This window comes from Acomys minous (assembly GCF_964271855.1).
Source record: "Acomys minous genome assembly, chromosome: 13".
In the NCBI taxonomy this organism is placed as follows: domain Eukaryota; kingdom Metazoa; phylum Chordata; class Mammalia; order Rodentia; family Muridae; genus Acomys; species Acomys minous.
In genome coordinates, this window is record NC_140495.1 from 105507121 (window position 1) to 105523479 (window position 16359).

A 16359-nucleotide genomic window follows, 5' to 3' on the forward strand; every position below is an offset into this window, starting at 1 on the left:
CAGTGGCCACCTGCCTGTGGCTGTTCTTCTTGCCCACAGGCTGGTCCCAAAGGCCTTTGCTGTGACTCAAGCAGCCTACTTTGGCGTAGCTGGAGAGGCTTAATATGAATGGCTGGCATGGGTGGAGGGAGCCACAGCTGACACCCTGCCTTCCTGGTCCCTGGACAGGCAGAGTTAATCCACAAGAAGAAGAGCCAAGCCAAAAGAAAATCCTTCCCTTGTGGCCCCCATGTTCCTAGCTGTCCTTCTGATGATGCCAAAGCACAGACTTACCACCCGATGCCCTGAAGCATCCAAGTACACGGTTAATGCTTCCTCAGCACAGAGCCAGTGCAAACAAAGAGGGTGGCTTTGTGGGTGGGGGCCCTCAGTGCCGGCAGTGCAGCTCCTCTGGCTTCCTGCCTCATCCTTGGGCCGCTTCCACACGTGTTCTCCTCCAGCTCACCATTGAGGCCTTGTGTGTGTGTGTGTGTGTGTGTGTGTGTGTGTGTGTGTGTTTCCATGTACACACAAGTGTCAACCAGCATTGTGGGAAGGATTAAGCTTTGTCGCAGGTGGAAGCAGTCTTGGCGGGCTTTACCCTTGGGGCACACCATGAATACCTTGTGAGAGACTGTTTGGAGCCTTCCTGGGCTTGGAATTCAGGAAGCCTACCTGGGAACCCCACCGTGGCTATTGTTTTCCTAATTGACCCTCGAAGGGAGAAGGGACCGCCCTTTGCACGTGACTGGGAAGGTGGTGGAAAGAAAAACAAGAGGTTGAGGGAAGGCGAGCAGAGAGCGCAGAGAGAGAGGAACGGACCGGACCAGCTCGTGGGTCAGAGAGACACCTAAAGACCTATTCCATGGAACGGAGACTGGAAGGTTCATTCTTCTGTCCCTTTAACCTTTTTTCCTTCTTGTGTATGCTAGTTGGGTTGTATAATAAAGTTTAATTGTTAATAAACAGAGCCAACACAGCCTCATTGGATGCTTCATGAGTAGAGCTAACGTGACACGGAATGCACATGGAAGTCTGAAGCAGAAAGCCTCCGAGTGCAGCCTGCTCTAACAGACAACAGGCTCAAGGCCAGCTCCCAGGTCCTCCGCTCCCGCCTCATCCCCTCAACTACTCTTCATGATCAACTGTGCAGGGGGGAAAATATCAGTCTCTTCCCTTCTTCCTTTCCAGGTATTTGCTGTGGTCCCTCGTGAGGAAAGGCAAATTAACCAAAGCATAGCATGCAGAAGTGTAATCCTTATGGCTCCTAGCGTATGAGGAAGGAATTCAGGGGTGAGGGAGCCCAGAGGCAGCTTGCAATAGGTTCTCTAATGAGAAGGTGACCCTGTATGGGAAAAGCAAGTGACCAACTTAAGAATTATTGTGCGGCCAGGCGCAGTGGCACAAGCCTTTAATCCCAGCACTTGGGAGGCAGAGACAGAGGCAGGCAGATCTCTGTGAATTCGAGGCCAGCCTGGTCTACAAAATGAGTCCAGGACAGCCAAGGCTACACAGAGAAATCCTATCTCAAAAATAAAATAAAAATAAAATAAACACCTGCTTTAAGATGAGTACCCACGTGGTGGTGCGCACCTTTAATGCCAGCACTTGGGAGGCAGAGGCAGGCAGATCTCTGAGTGTGAGGCCTGATCTACAAAGAGAAACCTTGCCTCAAAAAAACCAAACAAAAAACCATATAGCCCACAAAGGAAAGGGCTGGCGTTGACAGTGCATCTCTCAGCTTAGGAGGAGCCCCATAGTGTACCAAGAAAGTGGCCTGAGACTCTTTGCTGCCTGTGTGGCCTAAGGGAGAGAATCCCAGGTTCCTGAATACTATGGTGGGCCTGGAGTGACAGCAGGACTGAATGACCAGGTGACCATAGAATGTGGCCCCTCACTAGGAAGCACACCTGTGAGCTGTTGGACTCTAACACCCAACTCGGGAAGGGGGGTCGCCGTGAGAGACCACGCGAGGCACAACACACTGATGCAAAAGCAAAGGTTTATTGTTTTTACTGACGCGCCAGGGTCCCTTCAGCCTCGGGAGGTGAAGGACCCCGAGTAGCTGTTACAGACTAGTTTTTAAGGGCAAAAACCACAAAGCACGTGGGGTTCCTTATCAAGCTTAAACCATATGGACATTGGCAGTGGGAGACTTCTTGTGGGGACTTGGGTGTGGGTCCCTAGGGCGGTTACTAGAAACCATATGGGACTTCTGATATCGGGAGCTCGCATGTAGCTATTCTGGGAACTAGGGTGGGACTCTGAGGCTAGTAGTAACGAGAACTGGGAGAAGCCTCTGGGCAGGGCAAGCAAGCGTCTTACATTTTATAATTTTATAATTTCTCATTCCCTCCTTTTTTTTTTTATCTGGCCTCAATCTTGAGGCTCTTGTTTAAGGGCTTGGTACTGTTGGGTCAGGATTAAGGCCTGAGTGACATTAAGTCGATCTCTGATAAAAGCCATTAGGCGGTTTAAGAGGCAAGGGCCAAAGGTGAGTATAAGCAGGAGCAGGATCAGGGGCCCAATAATAGACGATATCAGGGTAGAGTACCAAGGGGACTGACTGTACCATGTTTCAAACCATCCCTGGTTGGCCTCCCGTTCTCGTTGCCGCCTGTCAAGGCGCTCTCGGAGCTTAGTCATGGAATCTCTAACTACCCCAGAATGATCCACATAAAAACAACACTGTTCTTTTAAAGCTGCACATAAACCTCCTTCTTTGAGAAACACAAGTTCTAGCCCTCTTCTATTTTGTAGGACCACCTCAGATAGTGATGTGAGGGACTCTTCTAACTTGGTGATGGACTGCTCTATGGCACGGAGGTCCTCGTCTATAGCTGTTCTAAGCATATTGAATTGTTGGGTCCCTTGTATTAAGGCTGCTGTCCCTGTCCCCACCCCTGCTGCAACCCCCAAGCTTAACATGACAGCCAGAGTCAGAGTGACTGGCTCTCTCCGAAAACGGGAAGGACGTGTGTCCTCATAGTTGGCTTCAAAAGCCTGGGCAGTCTGATAGTAAATCCTGGGGACAAGCTGGACTAGCACACAATAGTGGGTTGCAGCAAATATGGCAGTGGAGACACAAGGGGTGAGTCCAGTGTTGCAGGCCCACCATAGGTTAGAGGGAGGAGTAAGGAAGTAGTTACTGGTGGTGGTAGTTATGGAGAAGGTAAGATTACAGAGGTGTTGGTGGCTAGGAGGAACAGTGCCTAGGCAGGTCCCCTGACCTGAAACTTCCGTCAGGGTGAGCTTTTTGTGCTGACCCCAGTCACAGGAGGAATGATTACTTGTGTTAGAGAAAGTGGCTGAGGTAGCAATTCCCTCATAATAAGGTGGGCTTGGGGTGATGCAGAGCCAACAGGACTGGGTTGCTTGGGGGTTGGTGGTGTTGAGGGCTTGGAAAGCCCCCTTAACCAGATTAAAGAGCCGATCTCCAGTCTTGGGTAAGGGTGGCTCTGTGTTTGGGGTAGTGGGTGGAGGAGTTGGGGCAATAGTCGGGAGCCTGGGGCGTGGGGGTTGTACTCCAGTGTCAGCAAGGACGGGGTTGGGGCCTATAGACATTTTTAGGGGTTTTTCTAATTTTAATCTAATGGAGAAAGTAAGTCCTGGGTCAGTGCCTTCTACATAAAATCTTAAGCCCCACTGTCGCCCTGTTACCCAATCTGAATACTTTTTTCCTTTTTCTGTAAATTTTATAACTATGGGATTACATTGGCTATTGTGATTGCAAGTAGCCTGGGAGCTAGGAAGATAGCGTCCCCGCTGAGGGCATTTAGTAGTGCCAGAGTGGTTGCGGGATACAGTTATTAAGTCCCATGTCGAGGAGGGCTTCCAATAGACAGAGCCTGACGTTTCACACCCCCAGGCAGCACAATAAGAGCTTTCCAGCCCTCCGCATCGGTGGGCTTCTGATCTTGATCTACCATCTCGAGGACAAACATAAAAAGGAGCCAGTCGTAACTGGCATCTTGACCAGGGCCTGGCACAACCTAAGGCTGCTGTTCTTTGGTAATGAGTGGCTTCAGAAAGAATGGGTAACTCTTTATAACTTCTCTCTGGGATATCCCAAGTATCTAAGCCAGCAATTAAGAGGCACAAGTCTAGGGTTAGATCAGGCCACCAGGTATGGGGGGGGGCTTCTCGGGATATTGACCAGACCACATCCCCCAGTTGGGATCGGACCTGCCAAGTGAGTTTCATGGGCTGATGGGGATTGAGGTAGGCCACTGTCCCTAGGGCCAGCATGAGGAAGAGCACAGTTAAAGACCAGATCTGGTGAGTCTTATCTTTAGAGGATCTCCGGAGCGGTGTAGGCGCCATTGGGAGCGTTGCTCGGGGTCTGGAGGAGGAGGAGGAGCGGCCTTGGCGTGGGAGGCGTGTACCCAAGCTGCAATTCCGTCTACTTTGAGAGCGGTGGGTGTGGTCAGGAGGACTGTATAGGGTCCCTTCCACCGAGGCTCGAGTCCTTGGGACCGGTGTCGTCGAATGTAGACTGAGTCACCGACGTGGAAAGGATGTCCTGTCTGGTTGTGGCCAGGCTTGTAGATCTCAGCAAGGGGGGCCCAAACTTGGGCCTGTACTGCTTGTAGTCCTTTTAGGCGAGCCTGCAAATCAGTTTTGGAAGCAGAGGGCTGATAAGAATTGAGCATAGTAGACAGAGGAGGTGGCCCTCCATATAAAATCTCATATGGAGTCAAATTAAAACGAGAAGGGGTGTTTCTGGCCCTAAACAGGGCCAGAGGTAGGAGGCGTCTCCAGTCTTTTAAGCCAGTCTCTATGGTCAATTTAGTTAAGGCCTCTTTTAGGGTTCTATTCATCCTTTCTACCTGTCCTGAACTTTGGGGTCTATAAGCACAATGTAATTTCCAATCAGTCCCCAGGATCTTGGCCAATCCCTGACTTACCTGGGAGATGAAGGCTGGCCCATTGTCTGACCCAATTACCTTAGGGAGTCCAAACCGAGGAAAGATGTCTTCTAGGATAGCCTTGGTTACTGTTTGTGCTGTTTCCCGTCGGGTTGGGAAAGCTTCTACCCATCCTGAAAAAGTGTCTATGAAGACCAATAAGTATCGATAACCCGCAGCTGGGGGCTTTACCTCAGTGAAGTCAACTTCCCAGTAAGTTCCTGGTCTGTCCCCACGGACCCTGGTTCCTTCTGGGGCTTGGCTTTTTCCAGCGTTGACTTGCTGGCAGGCTTGGCAATTGGCTACAGTTTTGTCAATCAGGGCATTGGCTCCAGGGATGATGAACTCTGTTTTGTCCAGGATCTGTCGAAGCTTTTTTGATCCTAGGTGGGTCCAGGCATGCATCTGTTGGATCATGGCAGTTGCCTCTTTGGCTGGTAGCACAGTCTTGCCATTTTTGATCCACTGTTGGAGTTTTGAGTCTAATGAGGCCCCTAAGGCCTGAGCCTTGGCTTGGTCTTCTGAAGTGTAGATATATGGTTCTACTTGGCTGATTGCCTGATTGGCTTTATCAGCCTCTAGGGCCAGTGTTAGGGCCTCCATACAGGCGACTTGTTTTGCCACTCGGTCTGCCTGTTGGTTCCCCAGGGCAATGGGGTCCTGTCCTTTTTGATGCCCAGGACAGTGAATGATGGCCACTCGAGCAGGCAAGAAGAGGGCTTTTAGCAAGGCTTTAATTTCGGGCTTGTTTTTTATCTCTTTGCCCTCTGATGTTAGTAAGCCCCTCTGTTCATAGATGCTCCCATGTATATGGGCAGTGGCAAAGGCATACCGGCTGTCAGTGTAGATATTAGCCTTTTTGCCTCGAGAGAGTTCCAAGGCTTTGGTTAGGGCTATAAGCTCAGCCTTTTGGGCAGAGGTCCCCGAGGGAAGGGCCTGGGCCCATATGACTTTCTGCCCATCCACCACTGCTGCCCCGGCCCGTCTGGTACCTGAGTCCAAATAACTGCTACCGTCTGTATACCAAGTGTGGTCGGCTTCTGGAAGTTCACGATCTTGGAGGTCCTCTCGAGTTCCATGTGTCTCAGCCAACACTTGATGACAGTCATGTGGAGTCTCTTGTCCTTGGTCTGGGGCTGGCAGCAATGTGGCAGGGTTGAGGGTAACTGGAGGGCCAAAGGTGATACGTTCGGAGTCTAGGAGTAGAGCTTGGTAGTGAGTGAGACGGGCGTTGGTGACCCATCTATCGGGGGGCTGGCGTATCACTGCCTCTAATGCGTGAGGCGTGACTATGGTCAGGGATTGTCCCAAGGTCAGTTTGTTGGCATCTTTAACCAACAGCGCAGTGGCAGCCATAATGCGCAGGCATGGAGGCCATCCAGCGGCTACAGTGTCTAGTTGTTTAGATAAGTAGGCCACAGGCCGTTTCCAAGGTCCCAGAGTTTGTGCCAATACCCCCTTGGCGATCCCTTGTTTTTCATCTACAAAGAGGGTGAATGGCTTCGTGGTGTCTGGCAATCCCAGGGCTGGGGCAGACAGGAGGGCCTTCTTTATGGCTTCAAAGGCCTGTTGCTGGGGGGCCCCCCACTGGAAAGAGTCAGTGCCCCGTGTCAGAGGGTATAAGGGGGCAGCCAATTCAGCAAAGCCTGGTATCCATAATCTACAGAAGCCTGCTGTCCCCAAGAACTCTCTTAACTGTCTGGGGCTCTGAGGTGGGGGAATCTTGGCCACCGTGTCAATTCGGCTCTTGGTAAGCCATCTTTTTCCCTCATGCAGGACATAACCCAAATATGTTACCTCCTTTTTGCAGATCTGGGCCTTCTTGGCCGATGCACGATAGCCCTTGTTACCTAGTTCTTGGAGTAAGTGCTGGGTGGCGGTGATGCAGGCCTCCTTGGTGGGAGCAGCCAATAGAAGGTCATCCACGTACTGCAGGAGTGTCACCTCAGGGTTCTGGGTGCGGAAGTCAGTCAAATCCTGGTGCAGGGCCTCATCAAACAGGGTAGGAGAATTCTTGAAACCTTGAGGAAGGCGCGTCCAGGTCACCTGTCCTGAGAGTCCTAATTCAGGGTCCTTCCATTCGAAGGCAAAATACAATTGGCTTTGGGGGGCCAAGGGCAGACTAAAGAAGGCATCCTTAAGGTCTAGAACAGTATACCAAGTAAAATCCGGCCTTAGAGTGCTCAGTAGATTGTATGGGTTAGGCACTGTGGGATGGATGTCTATCACCCTCTTATTGACTTCTCTGAGGTCCTGCACGGGCCTATAGTCCTGCGTCCCTGGCTTTTTTACAGGTAAGAGTGGAGTATTCCAGGGAGATTGACAAGGCTTTAAGACTCCTAGTTGCAGGAATCGGTGGATATGTTTTTTAATGCCCAGCCGGGCTTCTTGACTCATTGGGTATTGTTTGATTGAGACTGGTACAGCCGAGGGTTTAAGAGTCACAATAATAGGTGGCTGTGTGTGGGCTAGTCCGAGCCCTCCAGTCTCTGCCCATGCCTGAGGGAACTGCTGGAGCCATGGGTTATCTTCTGAAAGAGGCCCTTGAGGGGTGGGTTCGAACAGTCTGTGCTCATCTTGCAGTTTGACAGTAAGAATCTGCACAGGCATTCCCATGGAGTTAAGTACTTGTGCCCCTTCTTCTGAGAAATGTATTTGGACCCCCAATTTGGTTAGCAAGTCTCTTCCTAGCAGGGGATAAGGGCATTCAGGAACTACTAGGAAGGAGTGGGTCACGATACCTGTGCCAAGGTCAACAGTCCGTTTATTAGTCCATCGGTGTAACTTGCCTCCAGTTGCTCCTTGGACCCAGGAAGTTTTTGATGACATTGGTCCAGCTGGCTGGGTCAGGACTGAGTGTTGGGCGCCAGTGTCCACCAGGAAGGTGGTACGTTGCCCCCCGACTGTAAGAGTTAGCCTGGGCTCGGGGGGGGGCTTCAGAGCCCTGACACCTTCAGTCACTATCTTCGCCTAGGGCCAAGACTGGAACCCTTTTCTGGTCTCTGGGTCTCTTAGGGCAGTCTCGGATCCAATGGCCTCTCTCCTTGCAATAAGCACATTGGTCCTTTTCTACCCTGGGCCGCCTCCGATCTCCCCCCTCTCTATCCTGCCCCTTAGACCTAGAATTATTAGCTACCACTGTGGCCAAGATCCGAGTTAATTCTTTGCCTCTACGTCTTTCTCGACGGTCCTCTCGTTCTTCTTGTTCCCTTGCTATCCTAGCCTCCTTCTCTTCCTCTGTTTCTCTTTTATTATATACCCTCTCTGCCTCTTTCACAAGATCCTGGGTGCTGAAGGACTGAATGTTATCCAGTCTCTGTAACTTCCTTTTAATATCAGGAGCTGCTTGATCTATGAAGGACATGACTACTGTTGCCTTGTGTTCAGCTGCCATGGGGTCAAACGGGGTATACATTCGGAACCCCTCTAATAATCTCTCCAAAAAGGCTGCAGGGCTCTCATCCTTTCCCTGAATTATGGTTCTTACCTTGGCCAAATTGGTTGGGCGTCTGCCCGCTGCTTTGAGGCCTGCCAGCAGAGTCTGGCGATAGACACGGAGACTTTCCCTACCTGCTGGGGTTTCATAGTCCCAGTCTGGACGGGTGAGGGGGAACCCTGCATCAATCTCATTGGGCAGGAGTGTGGGTGAGCCCCCGGGGCCAGGAACATTTTTTCTGGCTTCTAGGAGGACCCGCTGTCGTTCATCGGTCGTCAGGAGCACCTGCAGCAGCTGCTGGCAATCATCCCAGGTGGGTTGGTGTGTCAGCAGAATGGATTCTATCAGAGATGTCAGTGCCTGAGGGTCTTGGGAGAAAGGGGGGTTATGGTTTTTCCAATTATAAAGGTCTGAGGCTGAAAAAGGCCAGTAAGTGATTTCTCCGTTGGTTGTACGGAGAGGAAAGAGGGAAGATTGCCATTGGTCTTCAGTGGGGCCCCGGCGGAGGCGGAGGCGAGGAGGGGAGGGAGCGGGTGCTGGGGTAAGAGGAGGGTCAGGGGAAGGAGGTGCTGTGGGTGAGACAGTGGAGGGGGTAGATACGGAGGTGGTAGAGGGTAGAGACGAAGTTGGTGGGGTTAGAGGTAGGGGGTACGGAGGAGGGGAGTCCAGATGGAGAAGGTCCTGCATTGGATCTTGGGGAATAACAGGTTTCAAGAACTGCCGAGAAATCGAATCGCGGGAAGTTGAAGTCTGGTCCTGATCTCCAGCAGCTGAGGACGTTACCGGCAGGAGGGTGGTGTCAGGTTTCAATTGAGGCTTCAGCGGCAGGAATGGGCGGATCCAGGGGGGAGGGTCTGAAACCAAGCTTTCCCACATTAAGATATAGGGTACCTGATCGGGGTGGCCACGCGACCCTGGACTAAAGACAATGGATTTTACCCTAGTGATAGTCAGTGAGTCAAAGGTCCCTTCGGGTGGCCAGCCTACATTGAAGGCGGGCCACTCCGAAGAGCAAAAAGTCTGCCAGCGTCCCTTGCGGACGCTTAAAGAGAGGTTGTGTGCGCGGGCACGTATATCTTTGAAATGGTCAAGCGTTAGAGTCAAGGGGGTGGTCACAGTCTGTCCCATGTCAGCGTTGGTCGCTTCAGTCAACACAAATACAAAGAGGGCTATAACACACACAAACGCAACTAGTAGACAAGCGAACACACGCTGCGCAGCATTGAATCGACGCCAAACCAAAAATACTGATTCTGACGGCGGCGTGCGGACACGCTCGCCTACTGATTTGAGGAGACTGACGGTGTCGCCGTCAGGGCTCCTCCAGAACACCACTGAAGCGTCCTCCAGGGTGATACCAAACCACCTAGAGCGTCCTCTAGGGTGAGGGAGAGAGAGTGCTCAGCACGTCTGCCCTTACTTCTCGTCCCTGCTACTGACTTGCGCGCTACAGAGAAACAAAAATACAGACAAATACGAAACAAAAGTCACTTACGTCTCAGTCGTCCGTCGGCGGCCCGGGCCGGGGGGAGGGGAACCTTCAGTGGGTGAGTCGGGGGTCTCGGGCGACCTCAACTTCCCGGCCAATGCACCAAATGTTGGACTCTAACACCCAACTCGGGAAGGGGGGTCGCCGTGAGAGACCACGCGAGGCACAACACACTGATGCAAAAGCAAAGGTTTATTGTTTTTACTGACGCGCCAGGGTCCCTTCAGCCTCGGGAGGTGAAGGACCCCGAGTAGCTGTTACAGACTAGTTTTTAAGGGCAAAAACCACAAAGCACGTGGGGTTCCTTATCAAGCTTAAACCATATGGACATTGGCAGTGGGAGACTTCTTGTGGGGACTTGGGTGTGGGTCCCTAGGGCGGTTACTAGAAACCATATGGGACTTCTGATATCGGGAGCTCGCATGTAGCTATTCTGGGAACTAGGGTGGGACTCTGAGGCTAGTAGTAACGAGAACTGGGAGAAGCCTCTGGGCAGGGCAAGCAAGCGTCTTACATTTTATAATTTTATAATTTCTCATGAGCAACAGTTGGGTTTTGTTTTTGTTTTTGTTTTTTGAGACAGGGTTTCTCTGTGTTAGCCTTGGCTGTCCTGGACTCACTTTGAAGACCAGGCTGGCCTTCTGCCTGCCTCTGCCTCCCGAGTGCTGGGATTAAAGGCGTGTGCCACCACACCTGGCTGAGCGACAATTGGCTTTTCAAGGCAAGGTATCTCTGTGTAGCTCTGACTGTCCTGGAACTTGCTCTGTAGAACAGATTGACCTCGAACTCACAGAGACCCACCTACCTCTGCCTCCCAAGTGCTGGGATTAAAGGCGAGCACTACCACTGCCCAGGCTGTGAGCTGCAATTTTGATGGAGGTCTGTTCACAGTGAGATGGACTGGATCACATGACTCACTCAGTCTGCAGCCCTTCTCTCCTCTCAGAGGGCAGCCTAGTAGCATCCGAGGGTGGTTTCACAGGCCTGCGAATTAGAGACTTGGTTACCAGCTGGCTGGTTTGGCAGATGTAATTGGATCCTGAAGGTCCTGACCTGATGACTGGACTGTCTCTTGACGTATGATGCCACTATTGGGCAGTGACCACCTACTGGAAGATGTAGATCACTAGGGGAAGGGGGGTATCTTAGGACCTCTATCTTATTATTGCCCTCTCTCTACTTCCTGTCCACTCTGACATACTGCCTCAGGATGAGCAGAGCCTCTGAAACTGTGAGCCAAAATAAAACTCATAGCCGGGCATGGTGGGGCACCCCTTTAATCCCAGCACTCGGGAGGCAGAGGCAGGTGGATCACTGTGAGTTCGAGGCCAGCCTGGTCTACAAAGAGAGCTCCAATATAGCCAAGGCTACACAGAGAAACCCTGTCTTGAAAAACCAAACCACCACAAAACAAAACAAAACAAAACAAAAAACCAAAGCCAAAACAAAACCTCACGTCCCCTGTGTTATCACTTACATGTGGTCACAGTGACCCCAAGGCTGCCCCAGTAAGGTTAAAAGCTCCCAACCCTCCAATGGCATGTTCTTTCCAGCAGGAAGGGCCTCTCCCGAAAGTGGGGATCCACAATGTGTAGTCCGAGGGCCATCATGAACCACCCATGAAACCCATGCATTCAGACACTCCCCTCTTGGAGCCAGGGACAGCCAACTCAGCAGCTTCCCAGTGGAGGACAAAAGCCAGTACCCTGTGAGGCTTCTTTGGGACCCATCCTAAAAACCACATCCTAGGGAGATGCAGGTACAGAGGACGCCAGGTAAGATACTGAGCACTCACAGACCTGTCAGGAGAAAACTTACAGCTGAGATGTCTCAGTGGGGTGGTGTTTACCAAAATGTTCCTCACAGGAATACAAAGTGCAGTATGCTGTGTGCAATAGCAAAAACAAGATGCTCTCTACGAGTCTCCGGTGACCAGCCGTTCATATGCTTGCTCTGACGCCTCACACTAAGATTTTAAACAATAGCCTTATACGTAAATGTGACTTTGTATTTCTCCATGTAGCCTTGGTTGTCCTGGACTCACTTTGTAAACCAGGCTGGCCTCAAACTCACAGCTATCCACCTGCCTCTGCCTCCTGAGTGCTGGGATTAAAGGCGTGCGCCACCGGGCCCAGCTCTTTGTATTTAGATTTAACAACCATGAGGCCCTCCAGTCAATCCCCACCACACACACACACACACACACACACACACACACACACACACACACACAGAGAGAGAGAGAGAGAGAGAGAGAGAGAGAGAGAGAGAGAGAGAGAGAACAAGCCTAGTAATGTGTCAATCAATTTACTCTTTAAAAAACAAAACAGGGTCTCACTATATAGCCCTTGCTGTGGCCCCAAACTCATAGGAATGCTCCTGCCTCTGCACTTCTGAGTGTTGGGATTTAAGGCAAAATATGCATGGGTGTGTGATGGGGATTGAATGGGGGGGGGGGGCGGGGAACCTCATCTCCGAGACCTTAATTTTGAAGCTGAATGCTGATCACATAGATTCCTTATACGCTCCTCTGTACCTTCATGCCTACAGAAATGCCCAAAATAATAGGTAAAAAATAACGTCAATAGCACCTGGCCCTGCCTAACACGTTAACTAAAAGCCACACCAGCTTCACAGTCCTCCCAGGGTGTTTGCCACTCCTCGGAGAAGGTGTCAGTATAAATGAGACTTTGCAGTGTTATTCTGTGGTCCTAAAAAAAAAAAGCGATTGCATCACACTGAGAGGCATTGTTGACAAGGAGACAGAAAATAGATTAGAACCCTGGGGAGGAATGTCTGTGAAGGACCAAGATGAAGCTTTCAAACAGGGGCAGCTCTGAAGGGGATTTGCTTTTAACATGAGGAATGGGAACCCCATCTGGGCCCATTGCTGATGAAGGACATAAACTCGAAATATATCAAAGATATGTTGCCTCCTAGCTGACAGTTTATTTCTGGAGTTCTATGTGTATAACATTTCTTGCCCAATAAAGTGATGAATAATACCTCTTTTATTTATAAATCACTGGCTTCAGGAAGGTACATACACTGAATAAAAAGAGGCTTCTAGCCAGGCAGTGGTGGCGCATGCCTTTAATCCCAGCACTTGGGAGGCAGAGGCAGGTGGATTGCTGTGAGTTCAAGGCCAACCTGTTCTACAAAGCAAATCTAGGACAGCCAAGGCTACACAGAGAAACCCTGTCTCAAACCATCCCCCCCAAAAAAGCAAGTCCAGGATGGCCAAGATAACAGAGAAACCCTGTCTAAAAAAAACCAAGAAGAAGAAGAAAAAGAAGAAGAAGAAGAAGAAGAAGAAGAAGAAGAAGAAGAAGAAGAAGAAGAAGGAGAAGAAGAAAAGAGGCTCCCGACAGCTGGGTGTGGTGGCACACACCTGTAACCCCAGCACTTGGGAGGCAGAGGCAGGTGGATCTCTATGAGTTTGAGGCCAGCCTGGTCCAAAAGTGAGTCCAAGACAGCCAGGGCTACACAGAGAAATACTGTCTTGAAAAACAAACAAACAAAAAAAGACTTTGTGGTCCTAAAGCCAGGCATGGTAGCACATACCTTTTATCCTAGCACTCAGGAGACAGGAAGGTGATGTCTAAGTTTGGGGCTAGCCTGGTCTATAATCAAGTTCCAGAAGAGCCAGGGCTACATAGTGAGACCCTGTCTCAAAACAAACCAAACAAACAAACAAAAAGGACTTTGTGGTCTTTGTTCATATGAAATGGTGTGAGAAGACAGTCATTTATAGGATACCAGCATACGTCACCCCAACTATACCTCATGAGCACAAGTAGACACCAGGGACACTTGAGGGATGTGGGGCACATCTAAGAGTGTCATTTTGTACAGGAAGTCTCCTTCTCCCTCCCCCATATCTCTCCAGACACTTAAATCTGTACAATACTTTTTATTTATTTGTTTGTTTGTTTGTTTATGTTTTTCCAGACAGAGTTTCTCTCTGTATCAGCCTTGGCTGTCCTGGAGTCTCTTTGTAGACCAGGCTGGCCTCGAACTCATAGAGATCCATTTGTCTCTGCCTCCCGAGTGCTGGGATTATAGGCGTGCGCCACCACGCCCAGGTTTTTGTTGTTGTTGTTGTTGTTTTCTCTGTGTAGCTGTACTGGAACTTGTTCTATAGGGTTTTGTTTGTTTGTTTTGTTTTTAAGCTTGGACCCTTCCTCAGAACTGGAGCTGCACAGCCTTCCCTGACAAAGAGAGCCCGTCTCAAAAAAAAAAAAAAAAAAAGGGGGGGGGGAGAGCAATTGAGGAAGACACCTGATTCTGACCAGAGGCTTCCACATACGTGTGCACACCTATACTAACAAGTACATGTACCACACACACCACAAAATACACCCATCACAAACACCTAGAAGCTGGTGGCACTAGGAGAAGGCAGAGCCCTTTGGAGGCTCAGAGCATGGCAGCTCCTCTAAGGGAAGCCCCAGAGAGCTCCCTTCCCTGATGCTGTGAGAAGATGCAGTCAGCAGGCACCATTTAATCCAGTACTAGGCCACTTTGAAATGACTGCAAACACCATTGGCTACGCGAGTGGCATATGCTTTGCTAGGACAGGAATTTGAAGGGAAGTCCACCTCTCTTGAGAAGGGTCACATTCTACCTCACCAACCACCACAGTAAGTCACCTGTCTCAAGTACTAGGGTCCAACCTCTAGGCTTGACAACACCCAAGGGCTTGACCGACACTCAGAGCTGTGTGTCCCTGCTAACCTCTGGGCTGATTTCCAAAGTGTCTTTCCCACAAGCAGCACTATCCAGTGTGAACGCTGATGTGCCCAGGCAGTGTGAGCACTCACACACCCAGTGGGAGTACTCTCAAACCTGGAGAGAATACTCATGTGCCCTGTGTAAGTACTCATATGCCCTGTGTAAGCAGTCACACACCCAGTGTGAGCACTCATGCACCCAGAGAGAGCACCCATGCGCCCTGTGTGAGCACTCACACACCCAGTGGGAGCACTCACCCATCCGCCAGGATCCTCCCACACCCACCCCGATGCACTGGCCACACCCACCTCAGCCTCCTGACTTTCATCAGGCTTAACATCCTACAGGCTTGACTAGGCAGTGCTACCAGCCATGTCCAGGGTCCAGGTGTTTCTCCTCCTCATCCCTTCCTTGTTAGGCACTGTGAACAAAAGGAAGTTCCTTTGTCTGCCCTTGGTCAGTCATGTGACCCATGAACTCATCTTCTTATTTTAACCTTACAAAACAACCAGTCTTGGGCTCGCCACTCCAGAACTGTGAGGAGTACGCCTGTTGTTTATAGGCCACACCACTAATGGCATTTCATTGCAGCAGCCCATATGGGAGGACAAAGACAGCTCCGTTCCCCTTGGCAGGTTCCCAGGCAGCGGCTGCTCCCACACAGCTGAGCGGGAACACGACAGAGAGCTGGACTGAAAAGATGGCTCCCGTTGTGTGTGCTGGAAGCGCCTTCTGCACGTTGGACAGCTTGACTGTGCCCTGCACCTCCCCCACCACCTCTGGCTGGCCCAAGAACATCAGCACGTCACGTCAGCCGTGTCATGTGCATTGGTTACACAGCCAATCTCAGCTACTCCCTTTCCATCCAGCCAGTGCATGTGGAGTGTGTGACATGGTCGATGGGACAGTGATGATGAAAATCTGTGTGAAAAAGCATGTTCCTCTAGCTTATCATGTCCCCCTCCCCCGCTGCCTCCTCCTCTGCTGCCGTCCCCTCTCTCTTCTTCCCCCTCCCATTAGTCCCCTTACCCCCAGGACAGTTTGCTTCTATTTTGTTTGTTTGTTTGTTTGTTTGTTTGTTTGTTTTTTGAGACAGGGTTTCTCTGTGTAGCCTTGGCTGTCCTAGACTTGCTCTATAGACCAGGCTGGCCTCGAACTCACAGCAATCCGCCTGCCTCTACCTTCCGAGTGCTGGGATTAAAAGCGTGCACCACCACCTCCCGGCTTATTTCTTTGTCATCTGTACATACATGGTTTTATGAATCTGTACAAAATCTAGGATCCACAAATGAGAGAAAGCATGAGATTTTTGTCTTTCTGAGACTGACTTGATTCAGTTGTGTGAACATGGCCTCATGTAAGCCAGTATAATGAAATAAGATTTAATAAAAGAAAATGACACTTGGGAGGCAGAGGCAGGCAGATGGCTGTGAGTTTGAGGCCAGCCTGGTCTACAAAGTGAGTCCAGGACAGTCAAGGCTACAAAGAGAAACCCTGTCTCAGAAAAACAAAACAAAACACAGGATTGTTCCTTCAAGAGAAGGAATTTGGAGCTGGAGAGATGGCTCAGCAGTTAAGAGTATTGTCTGCTCCTCCAGAGGTCCAGAGTTCAACTCCCAGCAAGCACATGGTAGCTCACAACCATCTATACTGGGATCTGATGCCCTCTTCTGGCGTACAGGTGTACATGTAGGCAGAGAACTCATCTACATAAGAGGGGAGAGAGAGAGAGAGAGAGAGAGAGAGAGAGAGAGAGAGAGAGAGAACCCAAAACCTGTTTTCTGCCCAGAAGACTAGAGTGGATGGACTTCAAT

At 50.5% G+C, this 16359-nt stretch overlaps 1 protein-coding gene across 1 annotated transcript; it reads right to left on the bottom strand.

Moving 5' to 3' along the window:
- Positions 1–3757: 3757 nt before the first annotated feature.
- Positions 3758–9450, bottom strand: LOC311581830 (uncharacterized protein; the record flags this gene model as incomplete). The annotated part of the gene is made up of 2 exons (XM_084754350.1): positions 3758–4586; positions 8374–9450. 2 exons carry the CDS (start codon positions 9448–9450, stop codon positions 4242–4244), a joined length of 1422 nt encoding a protein of 473 aa, XP_084610476.1. The 3' UTR covers positions 3758–4241.
- Positions 9451–16359: the final 6909 nt, after the last annotated feature.